Source organism: Muscardinus avellanarius (genome assembly GCF_963383645.1).
Source record: "Muscardinus avellanarius genome assembly, chromosome: 4".
Classification (NCBI taxonomy): Eukaryota; Metazoa; Chordata; class Mammalia; order Rodentia; family Gliridae; genus Muscardinus; species Muscardinus avellanarius.
In genome coordinates this window covers 128,628,297-128,643,391 of record NC_137789.1, presented here as the reverse complement: position 1 = coordinate 128,643,391, position 15,095 = coordinate 128,628,297, and the positions used below count along the sequence as shown (strand labels likewise).

Below are 15,095 nucleotides of genomic sequence, written 5' to 3'. Positions count from 1 at the left end.
TGAACAGGTTAGGGGTATTGACTTTGTTATGTCATACGTCTTTGATTCTTTATGTGGGTCTGTCCAGGGTAGGACAGGAAAGAGACATAGCTGATTCTAGGTAGACAGAGCAGAGCAGGGTCAGCATCCGCCCTTGGTCTAGGCGGAGGTAACATAGAGACTAGACGTGCCCCAAATTCAGTCTTGTGAAGGGAGGAGAGAGAGCGTACAGTGACCTGTGCTTTTCCCTGCTCAATGCCAGGTGTCAGTGCTACAGAATCAGGGCCGAGAGATGATGCTGGTGACCAGTGGAGCCGTAGCCTTTGGCAAGCAGCGTTTGCGCCATGAGATCCTTCTGTCTCAGAGCGTGCGGCAGGCCTTGCACTCAGGACAGAACCAGCTGAAAGAGATGGTGAGGTCCATTCCCCCAACCCTGTGACCCTGGGGTGGTGCTCAGGTCTTCTTCCCCGTTAACAACCACATCTTGTCTGATTGATGTATTTGTAGGCAATTCCAGTCTTAGAGGCACGAGCGTGTGCAGCCGCCGGACAGAGCGGGCTGATGGCATTGTATGAGGCCATGTTTACACAGTACAGCATCTGTGCTGCCCAGGTGAGAGGTTTGGGGGGGGTGGGACCTGTGAGGCAGGCTCTTGTAGAGCAAAGGGCTCTGGAGCCAGAGGCCAGGAGGCTCTCAGCTTTACCACTTGCTGCTTGGGAGTTCTGAAAGTCTGCCTTAGTTTTCTCATCTGAAAAACGGGGATATCTCTGTCCCCTTCAGAGGGATTTTAGTAGGGGTCAGAAGACAAAAGTGCTTAGTGCCTGCTACATAGTATATTCTTGGTAGTACTTGTTATCTTAATAGTAAGTCTGAGGACCACTATAATTGCAAACTATCACTTATCATTACCTTAATTCATATACTTTTCATCCTTTTTATAATCTTATTGGTGCATCATGATTATACATCATACTGAGATTCGAAGTGATATAAACATACATGCACACAGCACTTGGTATGTTTCCGTCTGGATCCCACGCCACTGCCCACCCCTCCCTCCCCAGACATAGCGAGATTGATGGTGATACCATCATATACAGATGTAGCACTATTTGAATTATCTCCTTCATTAGTTCTCCTTTTTTCCCTCCCTGACTCTCTCCCCCACCTCCTTTTCATTATTCTACTAGTCTTTCTTTTCATTTATCTAAAGTCCCCCTTTTTTGTTGTACTAGGAATTGTACCCAGAGGCATCCTATCTCCAAGCCATAGTACCCCAGACCAATTTTATTTCTTATTTGAAAACAGGGTCTCACTAGGTTAATGAGATTCTCAGTACTTGCTCAGGCTCTCCTCAAACCTGTAATTTTTACAGTGACAGTTTTAGTCCTTTTTTGTTTTTGTTTTTGAATGGCATCTTGTTATGTTGCCCAGACTGGTCTCAAACTCCTGGACTCAACTGATACTCCTGTCTCAGCTTCCCAAATAGTTGAGACTACAGGCATGCATCACTGTGCCCAGTTTTTTTTTTTTTTTTTTTTTTTTTTTTGGTGGTACTGGGGATGGAACCCTTCTACCTCCCGGCTACACTCCCAGACCTTATTATTATTATTATTATTTTTGGAAACAGGAAACAGGGTCTCTTAAGCCAGTGAGACTGGCTTCAAACCTGTGGCGATCCTCCTGTCTCTGCCTCCCAAGCGTGGGGATTACAGGCATGCGCCACCACGCTTTGGTTTTTTTAAAGGTACTTGAAGCCAAGTATTCATTAAGTTGTTTCCCAGGTTAAAGACATAAACAAGTACAGCGCCTTATTTTTTCTTTATTAAAAATGAAACTGATTTTGCATTTCAGCAATTTGCTTTTATTGAAGCACAAAATTTTCCCTCTTGGGGCCCTCTCCATCCGCCTTCATAGCCTGAGTCTGTGAAACTTTTTTCAGCAACAGTATTTTCCCTGGACCTTAGACCTCCTGCTTGCCTCTCCCCCACACACACGTTAATTTTCATTGATCTTTCAACTGCCATGACTACAATCCTCATGTTGAGCTTTGACTCGGTCCTGAGCACTACAGAAATAAGTTTTTCTAAGAAAGAGTTCATGATCTTTCTAGAAAAATAGGCCACATTCCACCTTCTCCCAAAAGATCAGGTTATTTTGGGAGTGTGTGTGTGTGTGTGTGTGTGTGTGTGTGTGTGTGTTGTGCAAGAGGTCAAACCCAAGACCTTGTGCATTCTAGGCCAGTGCTCTGTCACTGAGCCATATCCCCAGCTCTTTACTTTTATTCAAAGACAGAGTCTCACTGAGTAGCTGAGGCTGGCCTCACACTTGAGATCCTTCTGCCTCAGCCTGCCAAGTAGCTGGGATTACAGGTGTGTGCCGCTGCACCCAGCACCATCACCACTTTTATTCTCCATTCCAACAGTTAGTCCAAGCCTTGGCATTTCAGAGGCACTCAGCAAGTTTTTTTGTTGAGTGGGCACTTTTTTCCCCTCAGTCATGTTACCGCTTTCTCTCCACCCCCTATGTTTTATGTCATTAAAGTTGCTGCTTTTTTGCTGTGTTCTTTTCAACTGTAGCTGGACCTGGTGCAGTCCTTAACTGTCTTGCTGTTTCAGTACCCTCCTTCTTTCTGCCTCCAATCTTTTCTTTCACCTGCCCTACATAACAAAGGACCCTCTTCCTTTAACTTCAGATGGATGACATTAAAACATTTTTCTTTTTTTTTTTCTTTCGAGTTTTAGGCTTTGCTCCCAATTAGTTTCTTGTTCATCTTCATTCACCTTCTCTCCTGCTAAACATTGCCTAATACTCCGATTCAAGCAGGAAAGCAGATCTGTTTACCAGCCCCCGCTGCCAGCTCTCCACTCTCACCTGTGAGCACCTTATGCTGCCCCCCTCCCCTGAGCTGAGTTAGGTCTAGTGCCTCTGTCAGCATGTGACTAAAGATTCAACTCCACAAAACTCTCAAACTAATTCCACATTGCCACATACTCAAACACAGTCTTTCCTAACTCCAGGAATGTTCTGCCTCAGAACAAGAATGGTGACAATGTAGCCCTGTTCCATTTTTGTCTCTTAGACTTTTCAAAGCATGTTGCAGGGTGGGGGGGGCACACTGTAACCTCTGTACTTGGGAAGCTGAGACAGGAGGATTGCAGGTTAGAAGACAGCCTCAGCAACATCAAAGTGAGATCCTATTTCAAAATTTAAAAATAAGTAAAAAGGATTGGGATATAGCTTGGAGGTAGAATGTCCCTGAGTTTAATTTCCAGTATAACAAAAAGGCAGGGTAAACCATTTCTTTACTCACTTACCAAACATGTAGGTGTCACCTCTGGCCGGGTGACACATTAAAAATGAGCAATCATTAATCTTCCCATATCCCTTTAAAGTAGATCTATAGTTTACCTAATTTTGTAAATCGGTGAGATTTAGTAGCACCTTTAAATCCCCCGGGTGATTGTACTTTTTTTTAAATCTCTGAAAAATTTGAGTAAGTACCCGAAGACGTTTCATCCCAACCTGTGTGAAGATCCAGAAGTCTGAAGCTGGATTCCCCTACTCTCCGCGTCTTGTGTCCTGGGAAATCCCCCGCGTCCCTCCCTACTGGATTTCTGACCTGTTTGACCCTCTTAGATTTTGGTGACCAACTTGGATTTCCACGATGAGCAGAAGCGCAGGAACCTCAATGGAACACTCCATGAGCTCCTCCGAATGAATATCGTCCCCATCGTCAACACCAATGATGCTGTCGTCCCCCCCGCGGAGCCCAACAGTGATCTCCAGGGGGTAAATGTGGGTACAGTGTTCCTAAGGGTCGAGCATGCTGGTGGCACTAATGCACACTGCGCGGCACATACTAACACGGAAAGCCTGGCATGAGCGAGATGGCAGATTGGGAGAGATGCTGGCGTCCCGGAGCAGTGGCTGCAAACGCTCCTCCGAGGCCAGGGAGTTGCATTCGGCAGGGTGAGGTGCCGTCATGGCTCAGAAGGCGCTGCGAGCATGGCTTGTGTGTTTCGGTGGCTAGAAGGCTGCATTTTGGAAGAGGGGGTGTCGGGAGGCGTTGCACTTTGCAGAGCTGTCATCTGTCTGTTCGGGGTCATTGTTTTTGCCTGCCAGAGCCTATTCCTTTTGGACCACGTAGCTTACTCACTCATGACATTTTTCCTGCATTCTAGGTTATTAGTGTTAAAGATAATGATAGCCTGGCTGCCCGCCTGGCCGTGGAAATGAAAACAGACCTCTTGATTGTCCTTTCAGATGTAGAAGGTACAGAGCGATGCCTTTTTCACTTGTTTGCATTGTGAGCACATTGAGTTTCCTCCTTGCTTGAGTCTTTGATTTTTTTTTTTTTTTTTTTTTTTTTACTATAGACCATTATTTTCTAAGCCATATGGTCTGACAAAGAGAGTTTTTATGACTCAAAAGAGGGTGGGCAAGTCTGGGAGATGCCTATTGGGTGGTGAAATATTATTTCCAGGTGCTTTCAGCTTCATTTAAAAAAAATAACAGCTTTATGGAAATATAATTCACATACCATACAATTCACTGATTTAAATTGTACGGTTCAGCAGTCTTTAGTGTAGTCACACGGTTGTGGAACCATCTCCACACTCAGTGATAGGATATTTTCATCACCTCAGCAAGAAGCCTCACACCCATCTGCAGTCACTCACCACTGCACCCCAATTCCCAGCCCCAGACAGCCTCCACTCTGGATTTACCTTTTTTAATGCTTTATATTAATAGAACCATGCACTATGTGGCCTTTTGTGCCTGGCCTCTCTCACTTACTATGTTTCTAGGTTCATCCATGTTATAGTATTGTATTGGTCAGCTTTCCATCACCATGAAAAAATTCCTGGGAAAATCAACATAACGAAGTACGTTGATTGTTATTATTTTTGGTTCACGTTTCTGAGATGTTAGTCCATGTTGATCTGTCCCCATTGTTTTTAGGCCTGTAGCAAAGTAGAACATCATGGCACATGGTAGAACAAAGCTGCTCACTTCGTGATGGCCAAGAAGCAGAACGAGGAGAGGGCCAGGGACAAAATATATCTTTTAAGGACATCTCCCAAAGACCTGTTCCCCAGCTAGGCCACCTCCTAAGGTTTCCATCACCTCCCGATTAGCCCATGAAGTTATCAATCTGTCAATGGATAAATCTCTTCAGAAGGTCAAAGACCTCGCGATCCAGTCTCTTCCCATTTCTGAACACTGCTGCACTGCACACCTAGCCTTCACCCATGAAGTTCTAGGGGACGTTTAAGATGCAAGCTATAGGCCGGGCGTGGTGGCGCACACTTGTAATCCCCGTGCTTGGGAGGCAGAGACAGGAGGATCGCACAGGTTCGAAGCCAGCCGTGCGCGCTGGCTTAGGAGACCTTGTTTCCAAATAAAAAAAATGTAAAAATAGGTCTGGGAGTATAGCCCGGAGATAGAAGGGCTTCCAGGAACCCCAGTACCACAAAAAAAAAAAAAAAAAAAAAAAAAGATGCAAACCATAAGCCACGCTGCATACCTATCAATCTAGTAGCTGGGAGGCAGAGACAAGGAGGATCATAGGTTCACAGCTAGCACCAGCAATCTTGTGAAGCCCTCCAAAACTTAGTGAGACCTTGTTTCAAAATAACAAAATAGGGCTTGCAGTGTAGCTCAGAGATAGAATACCTCTGGGTTCAATCCCCAGTAACACACACACACACACACACACACACACACACACATCCAGAGCATAAAAAGTATGAGTTAGTACTTCATTTCTTTTTGTTGCCACTCTCTGGATATACAGCATTTTATTTATCTATTCTTCAATTGATGGACATTTGGGCCATTACAAATAATACTGCTGTGACCATTCATATACAAGTTTTTGTGTGAGCGTGGTTTTATTTCTTCTAAGAGTAGAATTGTTGGGCTGCAGATGGAGGCCAGTGGTAGAGTACTTGCCTACTATGCACAAGGCCCTGGATTTCATCCAGGGGATCAGAAAAGCCCTGCTTAATTCCCAGGCCGCACCCATGGCAGGTTAACGTGGCAGAACTTGTTCCCTGTTTTACACTTCAGCTATGTAAGGTAAGAGCAGGGGCTGTCTATTAGAGACAACAGCAGATAGAGGTGACTTACTGGGTCTTCTGGCCATGTAAAAAGTCATAGATATCCTGTGTACATGTCAGTTGTTACTGTGTAAGAAGTCTTGGCGCAGTGCGTTATTGACTGTAATTCGAAAGATGGGTACAGCTAAATTAGGATGAGTATGAGCCACCCTGAAGAAGGCACCATTTTGGTTAACCAGCAGATTTTCATTGTATTCTTTACTGTGTGCAAATAGCGTGCTAGGTTCCCTCCCTAGAAATGTCAGTTTATTCAGTCTTTGGAGTAATCCTACAGAATCGGTAGGTTAACCCAGTTGTATAGATGAAGAAATAAAAATCAGTTGTAAATAATACATTCAAAGTCACACATCAACTGCTTCTCCGAGGCTAGTTTCCAGTCTAAATCTATTCAGTTGAAAACTTACTCTTCTTTCATTTACTGCTTGGGAAGGTAGAGGATGGGGGTTTGTGCTATCAATATAAAAGACCCGATATGAACCAGACTGTAGTAAACATTTTTGATGTAGCTCAAGATGCCAAAATTGGTCATCAGCAGGCTTATACTCTTACTGTTAATTAGTTATCCATCAAATGTGGATTCTTCACACAGTATCAGGATTTTACCTAGGCTGTTGGTGGGGTTGGTGGGCTCCTCCCAGGGAAGAAGAAGAATAGGCAGACTTCTAGAATGGTAGGAGCCCCTCAGTGCCTCTGAAGATGGTTTGGCTTAGAATTGTCCAATATTTCCCATACTGCTGCATGAAACCCAATAGCCTCTCAGCCCAAGCCTGACATCTGGTCATAGCACATGTCTTCTGGGCAGAACCCAGCCTCAGATCCTGGAGCGCTGAGGGGTACGAGCTGAGCTAGACAGATACTGCGCCAGGTTACTCTCCCTTTCCCTGCCCTTGCTGCTCATGGTTTGCACTGGTCCTGTGCTGGACACTGATTTCCTCACTCCCCTGGAGAAGTCATGTATAAAACAGGATTGTTTCAAAGATCTGGAATAGTGGAGGGGAGGGGTCCCCTACCTGGGGTCCCCCACCCTTGCTTTTCCCTTTCTACCTTCCAAGGCCCCAACTCTACTTCAGAATGAAATTGTGAGGATTTTTAACCTCTTGTTCTATGCACATAACATTTCACATAACTATTTTATGTCACCCTACTCGGTTACATATGCTCTTTGGTAGTAAATTCAGGCTGAGTGGTGAGAGTCACGAGCTCTCCTGCTGACTCAGGCCAGCTTCTCCAACCACTCACTCGTAAAGTGGAGTTTAAATCAGGGCCTGTTTCAAAGGGTGCAATGAAAGTTAATGAGTACCTGTTTCACATTTTGTCCTGCCTGGAAACATCAAACGACATATGGCCACCGTTTCTTCATGTGACTTCTATTTCTGCAGTAGTCTCACTTTTTCAGTTGTGTCCTTGAGGTATAGCATGGTAAATGGCAACAGCAGAGGTCAGGGTGCCTGCCAGTGGATATATTCTATGCCAACGATATGGCCATACTCCAACATTCCTTTATTAAGCAAAAAGATAACAATGTAGACGACGAGCCCCCCACTCCCACTGGAGCTATTTTTTTAGCGTGGATGGCTCCACAGATTCCTTGTTCTTACTTCTGGTTGGAGCAGTAGAATTCATTTAAATGAGTAAAGCAAAGTCGTTTTCTCTGGTACTGGCAGTCGCTTGGGGATCCCTTTCTGCGGGACACATATTTCAAGGCAGTGTTACTGACTTTTGTCCACTTTTTAGGCCTCTTTGACAGCCCCCCAGGGTCAGATGATGCAAAGCTCATTGATATATTTTATCCTGGAGATCAGCAGTCTGTGACATTTGGAACCAAGTCTAGAGTGGGGATGGGTGGCATGGAAGCCAAGGTAAGAATCAGTGCCCTAACTGTGTTTAATAATTGTATCGTATTTTGTCCTTTTTACTTTTATAATTGTTTGGGGGATAATGGTTTAGATACCAGGCACCTACACTCAGGTATGCACATAGAAGCTTAATGAGTATTGTCTACCTATGTTTAGTCATGTCTGTATTTGTGTTTTTATTACTGTTTTACTGCTCGTATTGCAAATTCCTGAAAGCAGAGATAACATAATTTTCACAATTCATAAATCCTCTGTCTTCAGCTCAAATATTTCTTGACTTTTTTTGTGTGTGTGGAACTGGGGATCGAACCCAAGGGCCTTCTACCTCCGAGCTACACCCCCAGCCCTGTTTTTTATTCTTTATTTTGAAGCAGGGTAAGTTATGGAGGGTGTCAATAAGTAACTGCGGCTGGCTGCAAACCTGCGATCCTCCTATCCCAGCCTCCCAAGTACTAGGATTACAAGCGTGCGCCACCACGCCCGGCTTCTTGACATTTAAAAATAATTTTCTGCCGGGCGTGGTGGTGCACGCTTGTAATCCTCGCACTTGGGAGGCAGAGACAGGAGGGTCGCACAGGTTCGAAGCCAGCCGTGCGTGCTGGCTTCGGAGACCCTGTTTCCAAATAAAAATGTAAAAATAGGTCTGGAAGTGTACCCCAGAGGTAGAAGGGCTTCCAGGAACCCCAGAACCACACACACACACACACACACAAAAAAAATCTCTCCCATTAATTGTTCTAAGAAGTTATACCCTTAAAGATAAACCATCATATATAGCAGTGACAGAGATGAGGACAGATCCCCATTTGCCAGAGCTAAATGTATAAGGATCACACCCTCTGCTCTTTACTGAGCTGTTGCTAAGTTGAAGTACAACAAATCAAAGCACAGAAGTTATGAGTTGCACTCGTACCAGAGAGTCTCAAAGAGAGAACACGCTAAAAACAAAGGCTAGGTGGGTTCCTCTCTAGGCACATGCCAGGGCCAGGCTGGGAAGAGAACATGGGCCACACATGCTCTCAGAGCTTTAGAGCTGTTAAAAACCACTCCTACATTTACCTGACTTGCTCAGTATCAAATTGTATTTTATATCTTTTCGTAAGTTTAAAAATGTGTGGCTAGGTCTGAATCTCGCCTTTGGACCTGACCTGTCCCATCAGGTGAAAGCAGCCCTCTGGGCTTTGCAAGGTGGGACTTCTGTTGTTATTGCTAATGGAACCCACCCGAAGGTGTCTGGACACGTCATCACAGACATCGTGGAAGGAAAGAAAGTTGGCACCTTCTTCTCAGAGGTGAAGCCTGCAGGTAAGTAGTAAGGCCTGTGAATGGTAGCTAGTGACACCTAGCCTAGTTGGGACTGAAGACTGAGTGCAACTGAGCTCTCCCTCTGGGAATGTGGATCATAAAATCAGTGTGCTAATGTTTAAAACTCTGATGTTGTTTTAAACACTCTTTGGAAATTTGGATTTTGCTCTTCTTTTGTAAAATTCTATCCTGCCTTGTGGGTCTCCTGTTCTCTTCAAAATCACTAGGTTAAAGAACAGAAGTTTTCTTTTTTTTTCAAGGAAGGTTTACTAGGCCTGCACTGGATGCTAGGTACTAATAAGCACTATGCATACAAAGATGTATAAGATAAAGTGGGCATTTTTAACCAGGCATTACACTCTGGTAATCCTATTATTACAGACAGAAAGATTGCAGGTTTGAGGCCAGCTCAGCAACTTAACAAGACCCTGTTTCAAAATAAAAAATGAAATAGGCCTAGAGATGTAACTCAGGTAGAATGCCCCTGGGTGCAATCTCCAATATCCCCCCCACCAAAAAAAAAGTTACAAGTTCACCCATACCAGAAAGATAATGGTAGCTATTCAGTAGTGTTCACAGAGGCTAGAACTGCCTGTAGTCTGTACTCACAAATGCAAGCACATTAGAAAATGCAAGTCAGAGTGGAGTGGAAAGAACTCTAGAAGGCATAAAATTTCTTGTCTACCCCAGAAATGCAGGCAAGTTCCTGTGTTTGTACCGGAATTAATCTGGCAAGTTCTTTGGCCACTTTATTGGTCATAGTGATCCCCTTATGTAAAATAGGCATGCCAAGATGCCGAGCACTCCTTCTGCACATGCTGAGCCTGTGCACGTGCTAGAAAAGATAAAACTGAGCTCAGCACAGCCTGATGCTTGCGTGTTCTTGCAGGTCCCACTGTGGAGCAGCAGGGAGAAATGGCACGATCTGGAGGAAGGATGCTGGCCACGTTGGAACCCGAGCAGGTAGGAACCCAGCTGATGGTTTTGTCAGTTCCCAGAGCAAGTCGTGCTGTGCTGTGTAGTCTACAGCTCAGCCTGCTGACCACCCCCCCCCTTATTCCTTTGTCCATTATTTTTCCTCTGGCTATTGTAGACTGACATAAAATGACAAGGTCAGGAAGGCCACCTAATCTTACCATGGTGGACATGGGAATGTGAGAAAGTTCTCCCAACCATTGCAAATCTCCTGCAGACCCATGAGGCAGAGGCTTGAGAGCCCACCCCATTGCTGGTGCCCTGCCCGTCTATAGTGAACTAGTCATGAACTAGTCTAAGTAGCACACGGGATGAGGCTGGACACAGCAGGGAAGGCAGGTGAAAGCCAGGGCTGGCTCTCCAAGAGGAACTTGAGAGCGATGGATCTAAGTTGCCTCTAGGGAACACTTTGGCCTGAAAAAAGAGCAGAGAATTTAAAATAACTACAAGTAAGCTTGGTGTGGTGGTGCATGCTTGTAATCCCCGTTTTTGGGAGGCTGAGACAGGAGGATCACACAGGTTCAAAGCCAGCCTCAGCTACTTAGTGAGTCTCTCAACAACTTAGTGAGACCCTGTTTACAAATAAAATATAACATAGGTCTGGGAATATAGCCTGGAGGTAGAAAGCCCCTGGGTTCCACCCCCCAGTTCCATAAAAACAAAACAAAACAAAACTACAAGTAAGGAAAGAAAAGCAAAGGAGGAAGAACCTAGATTCTTTCTCAAAGCACTTCCCTCAGCTCCTTCAGTAACCACACCCCTCTGCCACATTTTATACTCTGAAGAGACTCTTCAAGCTTCTAGGGCTGGAATTTTCCTCTTTGACTGATCTTATCAAATAATTGACAAAGAAGAAAAGCTATAAAAACATACCTGGGAAATAAACTATCAGTGATATTAAATCTATAAAGATGTTTAGCTGGGTGTGGCACTGTAATGCCAGCACTTGGGAGGCTGAGACATAAAGATCACAGGCCTCTGGGGCAAACCTTAGCAACTCAGTGAGGCTCTGTGTAACTTAGTGAAATGCTGTCTCACAGTAACAAAATAAAATAGGGCTGGAGGTATAGCTCAGAGGTAGGATGCCCCTGGGTTCAGTCTCCAGAACCAAAAAATGATAGATAGATGGATAGCCAGACAGACTGAATCTCTAAATATGTGTGTATCATGCCAATTCATAGTGCTGGCCTGAGCCATGCATGGTAACACACACCTATAGTCCCAGTACTTGAGAGGCTGAGTCAGGAGTATCACAGATTTGAGACCAATCTCAGCAACCTAGCAAGGCCCTCAGCAACTTAGTGAGACTGTTATAAGATAAAAAAATAAAAATAAAATAGGAGTAGGGGTTGGAGTGCTCAGAGTTGGAGTGCCCTTGGGTTCGGTTCCCATTACCTCAAAGTGCTGGTCCGGCCTCTTTCTCATGGGGAAATTGTATAATCCTCGTGCCTCCTTCTCACCTGTAGGCCACGGTTTGCTAATTACAGTAGTCGGGAGTGGTAAAAGAGGGGGAAAGGAAGAAGAGATGAAGGGAGGTTGGAAAATGTGGGCAGGAGGAGTGGTGGGAAAGGAATGATGGAGTGGTGGCCTTGCTTGGGAGCCAGGCCTGGCCCTACCAGAAGATCAGGTTGAAGAACCATTGTGCGTTCTTGGTTTTTTAATGGTTGGTCTTTCTTCTAGAGAGCAGAAATTATCCATCATCTGGCAGATCTATTGACGGACCAGCGGGATGAAATCCTGTTAGCCAACAAAAAAGACCTGGAGGAGGCGGAGGGTAAAAGAGTCCTGCCATAGAGGGTTTCTGTTTTATTTATTTTTGTTGTTGTTTTTTGCTTGGTTAGCAGTTCTTAGTCTACATAAAGGTGAGATTGTTATAGAAGAAATTACAAAATGTGCATTGTCTTTACTGGTTAGGTGGCTAGTACTTGTGAGGTCTTTTTAAACTATTCATAGTATTCCTGACCCTTTCCTGATATTTTAGAACAGCCCCCAAAGGGGTTTTTTCTGTTCCCCACAGCTCATACAAGCTGTGGCTGCTGTGGCATTTTCAGGATAAAAAAGATGAACTCCTCCACTTTAGACATTTAACTACTAGCAGCTAGCAGTTACTGGGGCTTTTCTGTATTACTAGACACTTCGCTAAGGGCTTTACCAATAAGATCTCATTTAGTCTTTACAACATAATATATCTGAAGAAGCTGTTCTCCTCATTTCACAGAGGATGAACTGGAGCTCAGAGAAGCTGTCGTTTTCCCAAAGCCATATGGCCAGTGATGGGCCTGGGATTCCAACACAGATGGACTGTATGCATATACATATAAAAGAGTTGTAGAAGTAGTTGGTGCAGCCTGTGCTGAAAGATGGGTTGTCTCTTAGTTCAGTGGCCAGTGTGGAGTCGTCTCAGAGTCAGCACCAGGTGCTGCCCAGAAGTGCCCTAGGATGCAGAGCAAGTGAGACTGCTGAGCTAGCGTCACAGACAACTAGATAAAGTCAAGGAAACGCGGATTCTTTTTTTTCATTTTGTCTTTTCCACAGTAAGACAATGGAGGTTGACAGGTGTGGTGGCACATGCCTGTAGTCCAGCTATTTGGGGAGCTGAGGCAGAAGGATCACAGATTTAAACCCACTTTCAGCAACTTAAGACACTGTCCCAGAATAAAAAATAAAAAGAGCCGGGGTGTAGCTCAGTGGTAAAATATCTTAGGGTTTAATTCTCAGTACCACAAAAAAAAAACAGGGTTTGATTTTACGGAGTTTTGAATTTCCTTTCCTTTTGTATAGGCATGCCGTAGCTTACACATCCAGATTAATGGTGTTACTTTCAAAGAAAGCATCCAGGGCTCATCAGCATTACTTCTGATTCTTCAGACACTTTTGAAGCATTGCTCTAAAACTTTTTCTAGAGGTTACATCTAATATTTTGAAGTTTTGTAGTATTGTAAAGTCATGAAACAGATTTTCAGAAATGGAAGGAGTCTTTGATAATACCCTACCCTTTTCAGTTAAAGAATCAAGACACCCCCCCCCCCCGCAGTAGTTAAAGCTATCACTCAAGGTCATATAGCTTGTCAGTCTCCAAATTCTGATCCCAGTAATACCTGAGTACACAGGATACACACCAGAGGCTAAGAACAAAATCCTGGTCAGGCACAGGGGCTCAAACCTGTTACCCCAGTTACTTGAAAGGCTAAGGCAGGAAGAGTGCAAGTCCAAGGTCAGCCTGTGCAACTCAGCGAGCCCCTGTCTCAAAATGAAAACTAAAAAGGGCTGGGGATATAGCTCAGCAGTAGAGTGCCCCTAGGTTCAGTCCCCAGCACTCTCTCCTCCCCTTCCCCCCAGAAGAAAAGAACAAAGTCTTGGTATACACGAGCTTCATAATCCCCTTCAGCTCTGTAATCCTAATTCAGGGAATTGATCCCATGAAAATTATCAAGAGGAGAAAACAGCTCTGTATGTAGAGAGGAGGAGTATTTATTATACTGAAAAACCGGAAAGCTGAGTATCTAACAACATAGGATTGGTTAAGTACATTAATAATCTTTGCAATGTAGAAAACAAACTTGCATTGAGAAGTTAAAACTAAGATGTAACATTTAACATGCAATATAAACTATAATTAAAACTTAGCACATGGGAAAAGTGAATTAATTTATTTGTATTTATAATTGTTTGGTAGGATGGTGCTTTAATTGTTTTCTTAAGATAAGGCTGGTTCTTCGTCTCCAAAGTGGAAACATTCTATTATTTTTATCTCGGTCTGTATAACTAGGGAAATTTTTCATAATCTCATCTCAGCATTAGCCACAGTGACTTGTGGTATATGATTCCAAATTGTTTTCTGAATATGTGTACATGTACATGTATATTTAGAGAGATACACACAATAGGATACTGTTATATTTAAAATTTACTATAGCCAGGTGTGGTGGTGCATGCCTATAATCCTAGTACTTGGGAGGCTGAGACAGGAGAATTGCAGGTTTGAAGTCAGCCTCAGCTACTCAGGCCCTCCACAACTTAGTGTGAGACCCTGTTTCCAAATAGAGAATAAAATAGGGCTGGGCATGTAGCCCAGAGATAGAATGCCCCTGGGTTTAATCCCCAGCGTCATAAAAATAAGTAAATAAATAAAATTTAGTATATGAACTGCCATAATTTGATTTAACTTATTTCAGAAGAAAAAAATCACGATTGCATCTGATTATAAAAAGAATTTACTCATTGTAAAAAATTAAAACATAGAATGATAATGTAGACAGAGGCTGTAACCTTCCAGACATCTCCCTGGGCATACTTGTCGTACCCAATTTAAAAATCGCATCATACTTGTTGTTTTATTTTTTTTAATTTTTTTTATTGGTGCACTGTATTCATACATCATAATGGGATAAAAACCTTGTGTAGACATATGTGCACGCATCGCCCAGTTAGCCCCTACCCAATCCCCACTCCATTCCCTCCCCCTCTCTCCTTCCCATGCTTGGCTTAGTAGTTGACATCTAATTTTATAGCAATTTATCCAAAATTAACAATGATAATCTCACATAACAGATTCATTTGTCTGATATCAAACTTTTGATCACTTAGAGATAACATTTCAATATTTCTTTTTGCTTTCTTTCTTACCAGATGATATATTTTTTTAAGGTGAAACTATACATTTTTTTCCCAGAAAAAAATCTATCCTAACTTGAAATATGAATTCTAAATACCCAAAACAATCTCAAAAAAGAACAAAGCTAGAAGATGTATATTTTCTGATTTCAAACCTTATAAAGCTACATTAATTGAAACAGTGTAGTACTGCTATAAAGGCAGATATATAAATCAGTGGAGTAAAATAAAAAGCCTAGAA

General features: G+C 43.4%; 1 protein-coding gene across 4 annotated transcripts in view; it reads left to right on the top strand.

Moving 5' to 3' along the window:
- The window catches only part of ALDH18A1 (aldehyde dehydrogenase 18 family member A1), a gene marked incomplete at both ends in the record, with an annotated part of 35,049 nt that overhangs the window by 7,582 nt on the left and 12,372 nt on the right, over positions 1 to 15,095 (top strand). For 2 of the 4 annotated variants that reach the window (XM_080693791.1, XM_080693790.1), the window contains 8 exons: positions 242 to 391; positions 487 to 591; positions 3,619 to 3,777; positions 4,164 to 4,254; positions 7,839 to 7,963; positions 9,121 to 9,265; positions 10,155 to 10,228; positions 11,921 to 12,014. In XM_080693791.1, coding sequence (XP_080549917.1) covers positions 242 to 391; positions 487 to 591; positions 3,619 to 3,777; positions 4,164 to 4,254; positions 7,839 to 7,963; positions 9,121 to 9,265; positions 10,155 to 10,228; positions 11,921 to 12,014 — 943 coding nt within the window. The remainder of the gene's footprint in view (positions 1 to 241; positions 392 to 486; positions 592 to 3,618; positions 3,778 to 4,163; positions 4,255 to 7,838; positions 7,964 to 9,120; positions 9,266 to 10,154; positions 10,229 to 11,920; positions 12,015 to 15,095) is intronic. The other 2 variants (XM_080693792.1, XM_080693793.1) reach the window with 2 other exon arrangements.